The 17500-nt window shown below is 48.4% G+C and overlaps 1 protein-coding gene across 5 annotated transcripts in view; it reads right to left on the reverse strand.

The window, feature by feature from the left end:
* Positions 1-17500, reverse strand: part of LOC125955145 (serine/threonine-protein kinase N) — a 47534-nt gene that overhangs the window by 21860 nt on the left and 8174 nt on the right. The window contains exons 1-2 of one of the 5 annotated variants that reach the window (XM_049686090.1): positions 15651-15668; positions 355-679 (exon numbers count right to left, since the gene is read on the reverse strand). In XM_049686090.1, coding sequence (XP_049542047.1) covers positions 355-679; positions 15651-15653 — 328 coding nt within the window. In that variant the 5' untranslated portion in view covers positions 15654-15668. Of the gene's footprint in view, positions 1-354; positions 680-2305; positions 2421-10927; positions 11238-15650; positions 15669-17500 lie in introns of those variants that run through there. The other 4 variants (XM_049686086.1, XM_049686091.1, XM_049686087.1 and 1 more) reach the window with 4 other exon arrangements.

Below are 17500 nucleotides of genomic sequence, written 5' to 3' on the forward strand. Positions count from 1 at the left end.
GTCGTGGGCACCAAAAGTAATAAAATCAGAAACCACATTGCATAGCGGACATTAACAAATGGCTTAGCACAAATAGCACTCAGTGTTACCGAATTATAAGGGATCTTGTCTTTGTTTCAGAAATAAAATCATTTGTATTATTCTTGCATTAATCGTTAAAAACGTAAAGTAAAGGCCAGGTCGTGAACTAGGTGAGGGTCGAACCTGTGGCTGCGTTTGTGATAGAGGATATCATTTTCCAACACCACGTAACAGTAACCGACATTCGATATGTTTGAAATGAAGCCAAAGCCGCACATCTAAATGAGTAAAACAAAATATGTGTTTACTGCACATACACAAACACACACTTACCTTGTCCGCCATTGTTGCTGGTGACACTGTTGCCCTGCGTCAGGATGATTTGGCTTTCCAGCTCGAGCAGCTCGGACTTGAGCTCGGCCAGCTTGTTGTTGCTCTTCTTCACGATCAGCGCCACGTCGGAGAGGGAGCGCCGATCGGTGGCGACTTCGCGCAACTTCTCGGCGCCCTCTTTTATTTTCAGCTCTTTGCGTATTTCGCGTCGAATCGCCTCCTTGATTTCCTCCAGCCGATCTGGCAGCAGGTGCTCCGATACATTGTCTGGCAGGCCATACTTGTGGCTCAGCTCATACAGCACCGGATGCTTGATGTAGTCACCCTGTTTGAGAGGAGCAGAGAAATTAGAAAAAAAAAAATAGTTAGAATTGCGTCGAGCCTCGGGATAATAAGCAAGCAAACGAAAAGTGCGTATTCTCAATTGGTTATCAGTAAGAACTGTCAAGAAACTGAATGGAACGCTGTGCCTCTTTGTATTGAAACGGGATCGTGCCAGAAACATCGAGAGCATGATGGATACTCAAGCGTCTACTTGAACTTGAACTTGTCTCCAAGAGTGTTTGCTCCTCTCGTCTCCGACGGCACGGACTCTTGAGCACGTTTACCGATGACCTCCTTTCCCTCAACAAATCTCGCTAGCAGCAACCAACAACACAACAATCGTTTACTGTTTACGCTGACATGACTAATAGCTTCCATTCTACTTCCAGCACTGTGCTGGACAAGTTGGATGGAATGTTACTGTTAAGCACAACATCCAGAGTTCAACTAGTAGCCGCCGTTTCGGGCATAACAATGATAACAAATAGAGACCAGGAATGGTGGAATGTATGGAGAAAAACTAAGTTCCTATGCAAAGCAGAGCACGCAGGGACCAAGTAACTAAAATCCATTTATGGGTCAACGGCCACAACACACACCTGCGGTTGCCCGAGTACGCATACCAGCCACTACATGAAAGCAAGGGTGCCGTGGGGGCAAAAGGGTTGTCAAGTCGTTCACCGCAATACGGCATCTCGCGGAGATCGTTACAGATGAAAGTCGAAATTGAATTACAGACCCGCCTGCCTGGCCTCGGTCTGTGCGGTACCTAGTGGTTGACTCTCTACGCAGAATCCGGCCATTGGGGTCTCTGTGTTTCGATACGACAAATGTATGCACAAACCATATTAGCATATTCAGCGAAATTTGCAACCTGCCCTACCACACGCCGGGTGCAGGAAGTGGGCCACAGACAACACCGGCATCGCGGTTCACTTGCGGACAGCGAAAGTGAATTGTGTGGAGGACGGACCACGCACCACCGTCGCGAGCTGCGAGCCACGGGCGGCGCTACATGCATATTCAACAAAAGGCCACCTCATGCAATGATGAAGCATACAATAAATTATGAAAATCCAAAACGAAAAAAAGCAAAACTTTAGTTCCAATGTGGAGTAGGATAGATGGCGTGTGTGTCACCAACAAACAAGTTTATGAATTATGGCTGACAGAGCCTAGCTTAAGAGTCAACCAACATTAAACATACAACTATCGAGCAATGATGATAGCAGCGAACGGTCTCCCCGGTTAGGCAACTTGTCGGAAATGATTGGGGAACCAATTACGAAGCTACGCGATGGATACTACCAAAGGTGACTGAGGAAGAACTCGCAGCAAATTAGCAGATTAAACAACCGTTTACGATGAGACAATGGCAAACAAGTGGCTTTACTATGAGATAAACTATGATTTTCTTTTACGGATTTTGGAGCCGAGCTAGCGGCGTGAGAAGTGACCGACCGGGCATCGTCGTGTCTCTTTCATTTGCTACAGAAGCAGAAGAAACCCGTCGAAAACAGTCGGTTGCTGGTGCTCGCTGAGCGCAGGAAGGGCAATGAGATCGCAGTTAATCTGGAATGCGCCCGGCTTTGGTCGCGGAGGTGATCGGTTGCGAGGAATCCGTTACCTTTTCGACCACGGCACTGACGCAGGTGCTGAACATGCGGCTCCGTCGTCGCCGTCGATAGCGGTTGCCGTTGTACTCCGTTACATCCAGTGCCATGCTTTAGGCCGCTCGTTCGCTCGAATTTTCAGGTTCGTTCCGGACCCGAAAATCCACCGGTTCCGTTACACGTTACTGTTGATTCACGGCGGTGTATATTTCTTATAATGTTGGTGTTGCCTGCTTCTAATTGTGAACATGGACGGTGGCACAGGAAGAAAGCGTGATTTTGAATGACCCAGAGAGAGAGAGAGAGAGAGCGCACAAGAATTAGGTATCTGGCCTCAGATCAGGTTGTTGAGACTATTTATATCGACATTAAATCACCGGTGAACCCGGACACGTATGAGTGTCCGTGGTGTCCATAAAATTGCGCCAATTGCGCGATGATTGAGTTCAGTTAATGGGACGAATGGGGCGCGGGTCTACGATTGGCGTACGATTGGAGTACCATCGGTAGCTAATAAGAGCGACTTCGTGTGTGAATGCACCGACGTCGTCCAGTCGGGGTTTTTTTCTGAAGGGATTCGCAGCTGTACACAACCCGCAGGGGGTGCAGGTTTCACTTTCCATCAAGCCGGAAGAGCGCAATAGTACACGCGTGGTCCAGAGTACGAGGTATATTCCCCCGTTCCACAAACATATGAAATTATGTCTCATTAGAAGATGTCTGTCGCGCGATTGCGGTGGGAACGCGTGTTAGAGTTGACGGCGACACATGAACCAACCTTCTTCTTCTCCCTCTCTTTCTTCGCTCTTTAATCGTTCCGCGAGCCTCATTACGTAGAAACTAGCTGGACAATTGTATAACGCTCATTACATTGCGTCTTCTGCCGCTTAATGATAGCGGCTGACTCTGGCGGCATCATATTAGGAATAAATGAGCGACTGAAAAGAAGGGCCTCTACTAGAGCACTAGAGCATTAGAGCATTAGAGCCCAGAGAGCTAGTCCTTGGAGGGAAAGCAAAACAACTATCATATGTTTACTATATCGGTGTTTCGAAATAGGAAGCACCATGTCGGGCTGCAGGAGAGAATAGATTATTAATCGTGCAACGAAAGAGGAGCCACCTTTTTGATGACCGGAAGTGGGGCTCATTACGAAGCTGGCGACAAATTGAGAAATTTCCAACACATTCTGGACCAGTTAGTCGTAAGGTCGTTTATGGCCGACTGGTGATGGTGACGGCTAATGAGCTCGCTAATGGTGAGTGGTTTTGCTGCTTCAAATGCCACTAAAACCTACACACAAACCAAGATTGGAGCTACGCACGTTTTATTTCCCTAAAAATGGTTTAAAAGGGGGTTCGAGGAAGATAGGCAATGAGACCGGGAGCCGAAAGGTTATTCAACGAAATGGATTCACCATCATCACACGTCACCATCACACGTCAAACGTGCTGGTCATGGTTGGTCCTGGTGTTGCCCCGGGTAATAAAGCCAGGCTACTGCGCATTGAGACTAATGTTCCATCGATAATCTCCAACCAGAATCTGCGTATGTGCGTGCAGCATCGTTTTGACCCACGAACAGCGTTGGATGGCTAATATCGATATCATTAAAGTGAAAGTATTCATTTCAGGGCAAGATTAGGGTACGATTTGGGTAGCACGCTGACCACCACCACGCGGGACACAATGGTTTCTTTGCTTTTCCTTTTCCTCTGCTTCAGGAAAGCCTCTCACCGCTGGTCGCTACTGGCCGGCCGGATGATAAATCATAATTTAACGCGCAAATTCCCCCCTTTCAACGGTCCAAATTGAGGAAATGAAGTCAATGGTTGCTCTCCACGCTCGGCTTTTGTTGGCGGCTTGAGTTTCAAAACAAAATAGCGATCGATTAGCAGCCCACTTGGATGTGACGCAATCTCTCGTTTGTTGCACAATGTGGTTATGCTCGCGGCTCATCTGTCATCAGGCGATGATTGAGTTGCATCAAGCAAACCGAGCTTGTGAGCGAAAGCAATTCGCGAGATACTTGCCGTGCGATGGTGATACGACGTTTAAACGGCGTTTAATTCAATCGGAATGTTCGATTGCGCCTTGTTGCGAACAGCGAGATACGCTTCAGTGAGTGAGATAATTGATTTCCAGTGGCACTCCTCCTCCGCCACACAAGCACCCACCCCGTTCAGCGATCACAACACCCAGCACTATCACCTCCACTTATCGAGGAGGATTCGAAGAGTCCGTGATTTGAATCCGTAATGATATGTAACAGGAAGACATATTAGGAAGGTGGTCGGTCGGTCGGTCGCTCGTGCTCGCACGCGATGGATGATCCCCGCCGCGCATACCGACACGCGTTTGCGAAGGTGGAGGATATGGCTTACACCTACCGCAGGGCCCCTTCTCCATTTGCGGATTTTTTTTTGTTTTCGAGCGAAACCAGACGCTGTGTGAGTTGGGTGTGGGCCGCCATGTCGCGGTCTCGGCCGAGACGACGCCGATGATCCGCAGGAGTGAATGAAACTGAATAAAATCCGGTCCTTGCCCTCGAACGCCATTTCTGGCCATTGCCACCATCGCAGCAACACCATTCACGGCCAACGGCACCTTGATTCGCATTTGAATGCGGATGGGTATGTGTGGTTGAGGTGCGGTGTGGGTGGGTGGATGTCAAGGAGGTTGCGCAATGGAAAGCTCGTTCCATTTCCATAGTGTGGTGTGCCTTCCGAATACGCGCGCGCACCAAGGATTTGCACAGCCGAGCGGGACACATTCGATGGAGACAATAATTAAATTATTCAAACAATACACCCCATCTCTCACGGTGTCCTCCTCCTGCGCAACAAACACCATGATATCTTCCTCCTTTCCAAAGTCGAAATGCGAGGAAAGTGAATCGAGGATTGCAATGAGCGAAACGAGATACCAATTACGGGCGTCCCGCCCCACGTGAGAGGAACTACTTCCTCTGCCGTCTCACCGTCTGAACTCACGCCTTTATCGAACCATTTTATCTTATCTCAAGCCTACCATACCACCGCCGTTTGCTGTCATCGCACGCACACGAAGCGATGCTCGAGCTCAATGAAAACCGCGCCAATGGAGGTTCCATCATCGCGGGAAGGGGATACCGAGTGGCAGCGAACGGTGTTGCTGGTACGTGTAATCAACACCGGAGGAGCAATCTTGTTTGATTTGCGTGTAGGTACGTATGTAAGGGGGGTGGGGGGGAGGGGAGGAGCGAGGAATGGCTGCTCGAATCGGGCCAGCACAGTTTGCTTTCAGTTTCTGTTCGACAAATATGCTCTGCGCCGACCGAGAAGGATTCAGTGCCCCGCCCTGCATTCCGCGGCTCAATGCTGTTGTTGGCCAATTGAGATTATGTGCAAATTGCACTAGAACACGCCATATCCGAAGGAACTATGCGGACGATGCGGACAACAACAGACGAACAAAACAGACACGCGTTTCCTGAAAACGTTTCGGTGTATCTCTTTCTCTATAGAGCTACTAGCACTGGCGCTTAGTAGTATGAATCGATCGGTTGCTATCGATCGAAGTAATCGCATATGTTGCGTTGCTAAGATATGTGGTTTATGCCAACGAGTTCACTTCAAACACTGGCAAAAGTACTTCAACATGAAATGACAAACGTAATTGATCACTTTGAAACAATGGAGGGAGAGAGGATGAAGGTTGACTAAACCATTCGCCGAAAATAAGACGAAACGCGCCGAGTGATAAGAAACTTTGGGAACCGATCTCAAGAGCACCAACACTATACAGTCCGCGCCGTTCGTGACACGCGTACCAATCCGAACCGCATACGAAAGTGAACTGTCACAGGCATTCTTCCGACGGGCTTGATAGTGTGGTGTGCCCCCTCTATGCCCTAACCGTCGAGCACAATCAACGATAGGCTGATAACGGAGCATGCAGACGATTTCAACACGGTCGAGAATCGGGTTGCCAGCCAGTTGTCGGCACCAGTTGGAGCCAAGAACACTCCGGAAAGAATTCTAATAGCACATTCCACATTCTGCCATCATCGGTGAAATGGAAATGTGCATAGCGATCTGTCAACTGGGTTTTGTCTTCCACACGGTTATCGCCGAGTGTGACCTTTCGAAGAGTACAACAAAATAAGATGAAATCGGTTCGAACATGCACCTCATTGTGCGACTGGTCGCCCTAGAACCGACGGTCGAGGTGAAAGGGCTGCGCGCAAATATACATATCGGATGTCATAAATTCATGACAAGCCAAAGGTAGCGTGGTTGCGAACGGGCGAGCGCGTGTGGGGTTGCATGTCCAGGAGGCTGTCTGACGACGACCGATAAGCTCGCGCACTGCGGGAGCGAGATTGCGTGTTCCAAACCATGGATAAGATGAAAAGGAGGACGGAGGAGGAATGTGCTTCCTGTGGCGAGCTGCCGTGCACTCTAATCACATGGAACTAAACCACCACCACGCTCCGGTGGACCACTAATAACGCGCTTGGTGGCCTAGTGGCCCGCTGGCACACGGCGCAAATTAGCTTTGCTTGCAACACACAGACTCTGGCTCCTGCTGGCGACCGGCGCAGCTAGTACAGGAACAGCAAGCGACCAACAGCAGCATCCAAGCAGCCAGCAGCGACATCATAGCAGCATGGCATTGGATTTCAGTTAATTGATTAACGCGCAACAAATAGCCGTCGGGAGACGCGCGAACCAATGGTGGTTGGGTGCACTGCCTCCTTGGATGCTGACCGCGAAGTGAGAGGCGTTACGCGGTTGTCACTTTCGATTTTTGCGATCCCGGAGATGATATCCGAGAGCCAAAACATAGAGAGGAAGTTTCTTGCGTGTGTGGGTGTCGAGATGCGCCTCCGCTAGAGCCGTGGGATGATGCTGGAGATGTACGGTATTATTCAAATTATGTCGTCATTTTGTGTATTCATCAAGCACGAGCTATTCAGAAGCAGCACTCCAGGGAGGAAGTTGCGCTACTTGAGGTACGAGTTCTAATTAGATTTTGTACCCAAGGATGAGAGAACGACGTGCTCTCGAGGGGTCTGGAGAGTGCGCGTTAATCAACTCATCAAAATGGATACATTTCTATCGCGGCCATCCATACTAATGCTGTGCTCGCGTTGAGCGCGAACCGGAAGGCTCTGACTTTGTGGCTGGTTGGCAGCTTTGGGGCCTGCATGTTGCAAAACGCGATAACACGTGATAGCAATGCGCTTATCGTGGGTTCGTTGTTATGAGCCTCTCACCAGCTTTTCGGAATTCCAAGCGTTTGAAGGGGCAAAAGGATAGGGATAAAAAAAAGGACCGCCGGGTGTGACCGACCCCTGGCACGCTGGACCTTTTCTCTTGAGGAGAGGTGAGCAAAGGAATTTGTAATTTGAACCCAAAAACTCATACGGTATCGGTGCGGCAGCCCGTAGTGGACGCAAACACACACACACACACACACACGCCGCGAGTGGCCTTTCGCTCCTCGCCGGTCCCTAAACGGCTGCGACAATCCAATTATCATATATTTTATCGATATCATATGGGGCAACGCGCACCATATAAGGGTTCACCACTCACGCGCGGTGTCGCATAGGACACCAACCTTCCCCGATGATCCGATGGGGTTTGGTGTGTGATGGTATACGTCGACGCTGCGGCAGCGCCATTGGCGTTTAAATTGACTTTGGAGTACGTGCTGTTGCCTCGAAACCGAAGCTCTCGCTCTCTTGGAATCGGGAAGTTACACAGCGCGCTCATACAAAGTGTGTCCCCGATGGACCAGAAAGTAGCATTCACTGGCCTGGCTAGCTGGCACGTGGCGAGATCAAGTTCTGATAATAGGTCGACGATTCGTTTGCAGTACAAATGATTACAGTTTCTTGTCAAATTTTCATTAAGTCTGCTGTCATAGTCCGCCACAACCCAGCCCACGTTGTTCACGTGTAATACAGGATTAGTAACACTATCACACGTCCATCGATTGGACTGGAGTCAGCTCTAGCCAGCTTTAGCCAACCAGCTAGGCCACCAATGCTCCTTCATCATCGTTACAATCTTGGCTTAACCGGTTCCGCGTTCAACAGATCTATGACGAATCGCGGCTTATATCACATCGCCCTAACCGCTGCCCCCGCTTCCACCGTGCCCTCTGCTCTCCTTCGCATAGAAACAAAGAATGAGACGCCGGCCACCATCCATTTGGCTAGGGAGTCCAGCGTGTTGTTGTGGCTAAAACTATGCTGAAAGAGAAAGGACCCTTCTCTGTGCCCTCTCTCCTTGTGCTCCTCCGCCATTGAAGATCTGCGCACATCGGAAGGGCTGTGCCACACTACGGCGGGACTAAAATCGCCCCCTCCCCTCCCTTCTTCTCCTACTTCTCGACATCGACATCATCATGATCACACTGCCACTAGGAGGCACGACGACACGTCTTTTCGGGGTGAAAGTGAATTCGTCTACGCGATCGGGTACATAGTTTCCAGCATTTCTCCTTCTCTTTTTCCCGTGGTCCCTCCTGCTGTGTGGCAACACCGCGTGGGTGGCTCAGACGGTACAGTAATGCTCGGAGACCCCGCGTTCGACAGAGGTTAAATCTGCTAGCCGCCCAGATGTATAAATTATGAACACGATAATTAGGAAGGCGGACGTGGACTACCACACCGTTTAGTGGCCAAGCGAGATTCCCTACCTCAGTGGTGTTTCGTCTTCCCCAACCAGAGGATGTGGCAAGGCAGTGGCCGATCTCTTGTTAGCGGCTCATTTTGCAAAGCGAAAAAGGGCGTCAAATCACCAAAACTACCGTTTCCAGAGCAGCGAAGCAGACACGAAACCACTCGCGAAAGCAATCGATTAACCTTTCACACCGGCCGAGAGCGGAGTGCTTGCCAATTTGGTCCAATTATGCGCTGCGGAGGAAAAGTCCCGGTTCTGTTGATACCGGGACTTTGGTGGGAATCTGAAAGACACAATAAAATTTGCAGTTGCCCCGCCTAGCAACCGGTGTGAGGGAGATTTCGCTCGCTTGATGTGAATGAATTTTAACCCCGTTCCGCCCATTTTTCGTGCAAAAGGAATCGATCATTGACCTGGCTGCGCATTAAGTAGGAAACGAAAAAGATCATCCGTTTTGGAGGGCTCTTTTGAGGACTTGCGCTCAAGAACCAGTAGCGGTCAGTGGTGCTCAATCCAATCATTGGTTGCTACGTGCCCGCTGCTCCTCCTGCGCCTGAAGGATGTTTCGGAGCACGCGCTCCATATAAGCTCCAGTGTAGTAAGCCATGACCACCACTCGGGTCGTGCATTCATTGGACCAGCGTAGTAACGGAGGCCAGTAGTTGCCATGACTAACAGCTGACATTTGTTGTTTGTGGCCTGCTCGGTCGATAAAAACGAGGAGCTGGAGACTGAATGGATCGATCGTGAGAAGCCAAGGTGGCTCCAACGTCACTGTTCTCATGCATAACACATAGCATTGCATTATCGAAAGCTTCCAAACTACTACATCGATTACAGATTAAGCACGGCGAAGACGTGCAGCTCCCCCTCAATATCTAACTTAGCTAATCGCGTCTGACCTCATCATAATCGTGCCCAACTTTTCATGACCATTTCTCCAATAAACTCACTGGCCTGGGCATAAATAGAAACCCCTGGTACAGAGTGAAACTTTGGTGGATTATAGATTATATTTGGGTTCATTTTCGTACCCTCTGGGGCCCAAATGTCCAAACGAAACATTAATGAAAACGTGTAACGGGATCGATTTTGGGGGGAGGCAGGCGCTGTAACTACACACTTGCTAGTTTTCCTTCCATCTTTTTTCCATCGGCGGGTTGCTTATGCTCTCTTACTTTTTGAGGTACAGCTTGTTCTAGGTTCTTATATTCACACCAACATGGCCTCTTCGTCATGAGTAGCACCACACCATGATTGATGTGGCACGACGCTGTCGCTGCCAACAACCGATGGCGCTAAAACATGATCGAAGCGATCGCGAGAAGTATTCAATTGCTACCACATCCGTACCATCTTACAGTTGCGTCCAAGAGATAAAAAATCGCGCGAAGAATAGAAGGAAGGAAGGATGTAAGCATTTACCGTTTCTGCGATCTTTCTCGCGAAACAAGCGAAGCAAAATTATTTTTGCTTTTTAATCGGAGGGGGAAGGTTAATGTACGATTTTCACCTCCAATTTCTCGAAAAACACAAGCGCACAAGACTAACGGATGAGAATATAGAATAGCCAAAAGACGCTTTTCTACCCAGCAAATGCTAGATTTCGCAGCTTAAATTAGCACACCGTTGCATACGATCGTGCGAAATGATATCTAACCGCAACACAACAGCACCGGGAGCACAGCTCTCGATCATCAGCAAAAGTTAATTGTCTTGCCACATCGCTCATTCTCGGCCCTCTTTGTGTGGTGGCTGTGGCGTGTGACGTTCTGCCACTTCACGAAGATATTCCGAAAGTCATAAAAAACTCAGCATCGAAGCAAGTATCATGTCGGCCGCGGTTGCTATGACGATGTAGTAACTGTACCGACGGTCATTTTGACAAAGTGTCGTTCCGGAGTGGAGATTAATGTTAGGGACATGGTTTAAAAATAGAAATATAAAACACTTTACGTACGGTGAACAGGTAACCCTTCAGCTTCGCCTTCAAGTCCTTGAGGATGACGAGCTTGCTAGACTTAAAGCTAAAGTCGGTCGGATCGTTGACGCTCATCCTGTTCAACGTACGGAGTAGGGGACGTTTCTCTATGGCGGTGACCGTGAAAACTCGGTTTTCAGATGTTTCCCGAGATAGTATCCTAACGTTGCTGTTGCTGCTGTACTCTACTGAGCAGCAGAGTCGTGCCTTTTTTCACGCGGACCCCTCCATATGTATGCGACTCCTCCACTGACGTACTCGGTACCGGTTGCACACTGATTACGCGCGGGTTATTGTTTCACTTCGCACATACACACACAACACGCGCTGCTTCCATTTCCGGAAGAGGAAAAATAAATTTAAAATGAAAATCAATTTGGTTCTATTGCAGTGTTTTATGGAGGTGCTGCCATCGCAGCATCCTGCCATCGCAGCATCGTACAGTTCTCTGCTGATAAGATAAGCAACTCCTGACACAAACGCTGTTCGACTGTATGGGACGACGTTCGACAACGATTTCTACCAGCCCGGACCCGGATTCCGGGCGATGATGTAAAAATCCTGGAAGCGGCGATCGAATTCCACCGCGGAAACCACCGTTGAAAGGTGATTTATTAGTAGAAAGCTTTCGCTAAATACTACCCTTCTACGTAAGATTGAAAACTACGAAACACTATGGCCAAACGGAACGAACGGATTCCTTTTCCCGAAGACAACGACCATTTCCGCTAAACTCTAAATCGAAGAAGATGAACCGACCGAGCGTGCAAGAAACACAGTTTTCGCGAACCGGAAGTGCGGACCTCTCTTTCTCGTTGGCGGCCCCGTAGCCGAAAGATTCGAACATCATTACCGATCGCGAATGAGAGAGAAGCTGGGGTGGGTGAGAAGCTAATGTTATGCAAACAAATAATGCCCGAAAACCTTGGCGTTCGCGTGGCGTTACGAATCATGGCGCGGCCTCAATGTTTACTCAATGCTTTCGTGGTCGAAACCGTCGGAGCTGCTGTTACCTACATCCATGACCCTCTCTGTCCGTCGTGTCCGTCGCTGTAGGATCAAGCACAAAGGTAAACACTAGATGGCGCACACGTTCGTCTCTCAGCCAGATGGTCACTCTGCTGCTCTGCCACCGGCGTCATATACGCATCATCTATTTACTAATCTTCGCAATTGCCCATTCCTTTGCACTGAACGGCCAAAATTCGTCTGAAAGACGCAACATCCATCAACAATCCCAGCTGAATGGGAAGCTAAATCAAGTTGTCAACACTTTCTCTAGACGGATGACCAGTAGACCGGTCGGTCGGTCGGCTGGCCGGCCGGTTTTGTGAACTTACGAGGAGCAGAAGAAATAGTGGACATTATAACGGCTGCGCATTGTTGATCTATTGCCGATCGTTTCGCATATTTGAACGCTAATTTTGGGGGCAAATTTGGCACAACGCAAAGGGAATTGGGGCCCGTGTTTCGGTTGGCTGGTGATGAAGTATTGACTTCGTCACGAATTTAGGGTTAATCCTGGCTGGCTTTCATGCACAAATCACAAAAATACACATACACAGCTCGTGCCTCGCAGAGGGATTACTTGATGATCTTTAACACATTTGCCAGCGGGACTTCTTGAGAAAACGATGCCCTTTTAGGAGCGATTCAGTTCTTCGTTGTCGGCGGAGTCGAGATCGCAGTCGTTGATTTTCACCTTGATGGTCAGCTCTCAGCTGTGACGTTGACCGACAAATAGACACACTTTATCAACAAGCGAAAGGATGGTGGTACAGTTAGCGATGATGGCCAGCGGCAGAGATATCTGACCCATTCTTTAAGTATTATTAAATGCGTAAACGTTTGGATGGTGCGAGAGCGAGATCACATCGCTTATCATGCCTAGTCCATCGGAAGCAGCCAGTAAGTACCGGTACCGGTTAGTTTATGAGTTCATTCTTCTTTGATTTGCAACTTTCCGGTCCGATCTCGCACCGCTTGGATGAACGGTGGTGACCTCCTTCTCGTTTGTTGTGGTACACGTGGCCTAGGTGTCATTACCTCTACGAAAGGCGGCCGACCCCGGGGCTAAAAAACGGGTATCGGGAACAGAGGGACTTCCGGAATACCGATGCACCACGGAAACCGATCAAGGGCATGCTGGTAGGCTCATAAATGTCATTTGTGGTGGATCTACCAAATGTAATGCAACTCCGGTTGAAAGTAAAGAACTACCATACCACGGAACACCACGGCCACGAAACCACCTCATCTTCGTCTTACAAATTGGAGCAGCAGCATTGCTCCAAGTGCCTTATTGAACCTGTTTCTGGCCAGCAATTTCCCGAATGGCCCTGGAGAAGGCCAACATTAAATCGCTCACTGCTGTAATAGCAACCTGTCTCTCTCTCCGCACCGACAACTGATTGTTGCCAACACACAATAACACTAGCTAGCCACTCCACGATCGGTCACGATAACGCATCTGGAAACACTCTTGAAGGCCAGCAGCAGCAGCACCTGCACCAGTAGACCGAGCGCAAACTGCCTTTAGCGTTATTATCATGGAACGCAATTTCATGATTGGTTTTCGATTTATTTCCGGGACCATTTACGGGGGTTCTGGCCGGCGCCAACTCGTCACTAATGAGGCAGAAAACGTGAACTAAGTGATTTACACAACATGTCACTAAAACCCTCTCAGCAGACACAACTCGCCGTTTTACAATCAGCAACACAAATCTCACATTTGAAGCGCTCCTTGAAGCCTTTTTGATACACTTGTAACGCACTGCGTACCACATGCAGGTCACGTAACACTCGCGCCTGCCCCAAAAACGTGGTGCATGCAACGAACTCAAGCCGCGAATTGTACCGCCGTTCGCCGCGAAAGCTCGGCAAGAACTGAAGCGGGCGGCGCTTTTTTTTTCCTGGCGATCGATCCAACATTCACTCCACGATCTTACGCGCCGGAGCATCGTCGTGGTCGTCGTCGCCGACATCGTGGTCGTTGTCTTCGTCGATGGAATGGAGTGGTTGGCGTTTGGTGTTCGAAGCAGCCGGTCGTGGGGTGGGGGGGGAGGGAGGGGCAAAAGAAAAAGAGCACAACACGATGGAGGCGCAGAAAAAACTCTCTCCACCATCAACGTTGTGGAGATTGCGTACAACATAAATAGAGAGGCAGAGAGAACTGCGAGTCATTATGGGAGAGCTTTCCTCCGTGTTGCTGGTGGACGCTCCGTGTCCTCACTGGTGGAGCAAATTTGTCGCCGCATTCTGTTGAGTCTAATAAGTCGAAATATTATGCTTTTTCTCTATGTAACAAACACTACAAACACGAAGTCTTCAGTTCAGTTTTCTCTAACAGTTTTATCATGTCTCACAAGAAACATGCGATAATAGTTATCATTCTTTTTTGTTACGTACAATACAGCAGCATACGTGACATTTTAAAGAAACTGTTGCAAAAAAAAACATTGAATCGTGAAACAAGGTCACTGATAAGACTGTTTTGAAAAAAAGAAACCCCAAAGGAAGCAATGGACTCCTATGGGATGTGCCGGCGCGAGCGATAATGATGCGCAATCAATGAACTAATGGCATCAAGAATCCCGCCACCGCCAGCACCGGCATTAAGTAATCTAACGGGATTGTTCGAGAATTGAGCAACTCGAACGGTTCAATGCACGATTGGCGAGGACCTTTTTTCGTTGCCACCGAAGGTTGTGAGTGAGTTTCAAAACATTACTTATGTTATCGCCTCAGATGCTGTCGTTATCGCGTTGATCAACGGCGATGTATAACTTACTTTGCTCACTGTGATTCATTAATGACCGATGGTAGTAGCAAGACCGGAAAATTCCGGAAACTGCCGTACAAGTAGTAAATAATAAATAAGACAAAAAATGAGAAAATATTGTTTTTCCAGCTCCAGAGCGAAGGAAAAGCTGCTCTCTGGTTTGTTGCTAGCCACTTCACTCACCGTTGGTGACCGGTGGCCATAAAAAGGAAGAATAGTATATGATATATATATATCATATAAACATAAAACGCAATGCTACAACATGTTGATAAATTATGCATCCAGCTTCCTCACTCTTTATTCCCCGTTGTTTTGTGCTCCGCAAACCACAAAGTGGTCGTGCACTGCATCTACAAAGCAGCACCAGGGGAACCATTTGAACTCGAGTTGGTTCATCAAGCACTACACCACCAGCATCCTCTTTTCTTCCTTTCCCCAGGCCATAGGTTTAGTTCGAAACTAATCAATCTGAACCAACTATGGATGCCGACCGTCTACGGTTGTCTATGTGTGGAGCGACTGGCCGGCTGCGGTACGAGCCAACAAGGCAGGAATTTCTTCCGGTACCGCACCTTCAGGCGGTTAGTGGCATAACCAGACACATCATCAGCACATGTGGTGAGCGGGGCGCTGACGTATAGAATCGAATCGATTCCGAAGATCAATATCAAGCTAAAGAACAATGGCGGAAGTGAGCGATCTCGATTGCGCTCTCCGCTCCAGATAAGCAGAAGTAGCTGCATATTTGGACGGAATGATTGAGCTGTGCCAACGCTGCGATGTGGTGTATCGTGAATATATCTTTAATACCTCATTCCTACGGTGCCCCTTTCCAACATCAACGCTAAGAATTTCTAGTGCACCAGGTGTGCGTGTGTGCCAAAGAATCTACCTTAACGATCAGATCGATCTTACCATTAAGGTGGTGGTGAATCGAAAAAGATTTTCGAGAAATCAACGCTGTAACTGGAACACAACAATGTTCACCGTTATTGCGTCAGCTGCAGAATCGCTCCCCGTTCCTGTAACCTGGCTGGGCTGTACGAACCTGCGAATCAAGAAAGATGAAGAACAACGTGTGAGTGAAGCAGGAAAAAAGGTTGAAAAACAAATACAATTAATTTTCCGGCAGCTAACTCCCATGGATCGCCGGGGAAATACTAATGAAAAGTTGAGCTAACACACATACGCTGCGATGGTACACGATGCCGTTGTTTGAAGGGAAAAGGTCCACGTGTTTTTCCAAGGAGCTTCTTCCATCCCAAGTCAAACCCCGAAAAAGTGGCTGATGACGCAGTTTTGCTGAGAAGCAGTACATCTTCGCTTTTATGCGGCACATTAAACCTTCTTTTTGGTGGAAATGCGAGATGAACCACAAAAAGTTTTCTTAACTAGCAGAAGACGGTGCTTTGTAATCCCATTTGCACTACTACCATATAAGCTTAGTTTCTGTATTATTCTGTAGCTTAAACTATTGGTTTTGATTCTTCCGGGCACTCATAATGAGCGCATCATTTCTCACGGAAGACGCTAGACGCAGTTTGTGTTATATTTGTTACCGGTTCACACCCAGCATACATCCACACAGTGATAGAATTGATATGCTTTGCACGACACATCACCGCCACACGTTTCGCACACGCTTTTTCTGTTATCCAACAAAACTGGGCGGTGATTTCGCTGAAAGGCAGGGGGATTGTTTTGCTGGTAACCGCTTGTGTACGTGCAATTGAATGAAAAACTAGAGGAAAAATCACCTCGGTCGCCCTGCCAGTGCCTGGCTGCATGATAATGTAACACACGCATCGCATCTGCAGAAGACGTGCGTTGAAAACGAGTGGCGATACTCATTCATTCACAGTTACATTCATCAGTGAGTTGTTGATGGAGGACACATGAAGCGCCTCCAAGCTGCCCCTTTTTCCCTTCAGTGGCTAGCAAGCAACCCTTTCTCTACCTCCTACCATGGAGGCATTACGAGCGTGACACATAAACAAGGTATGCACACGGAGCATTTGACGATCCCATTTCCCCCAGACCGGCACCGAATAGTGTTGCTGCTGCTGCTGCTCTTTCTGCATAACACGATCACACACAGCAACTGGATGCTATGTCCGGATTGTATGAGAAATGAGAAAAACCATCAACACACCTGATGGACGCACCGCCTTCCATCACCATCGGGACACACACACACACATCAAGAGTCGTCAGTGATGAGGTGATGAGCATGATTTGCGACCTACTCTGTGGTACGCTCTGGACAAACATGGTACTCGTGAGAAGGGACGAGAGTCGTGACACGGGGAAAACCGCTAAGTCTATGACTTAATTGCGTTTTCCGCGGTTTGTGCGCAGATCACCAGCGAGACAGCGCGAGAGCGCGCGTGAGCTCATCGATGGACCAATACAATGGTTGAGAATGAAAATAACATCCTCTTCCGGCACTGGCACTCTGGAACGCAGTAGCACAGCGGGCATCGTATGTTTCCAGATGATTTGTGATGAAAACTGTGTTTGCCAAAAGCGTACCTTAAGTTATTTCTCCAATTTGTACAACTGCCAACTGCGAAAGGTTTCTTTTTTTAATCCTGTTTTTCAAGCTAGAGTGACATACTAATGTACAAAACTGAGGAATGCTTCGCAGTGTGAGACTTTCGCTTCGTTTTTAGTATTCCTCTTTCTAGATGACGCACAACGAACTTCAAAAAGTATGGCACATTATACAACAAAAAAAACCTGAAATTGAATTTAGTTTGCTTCGA

Source organism: Anopheles darlingi, chromosome 3, assembly GCF_943734745.1.
Source record: "Anopheles darlingi chromosome 3, idAnoDarlMG_H_01, whole genome shotgun sequence".
Lineage (NCBI taxonomy): Eukaryota > Metazoa > Arthropoda > Insecta > Diptera > Culicidae > Anopheles > Anopheles darlingi.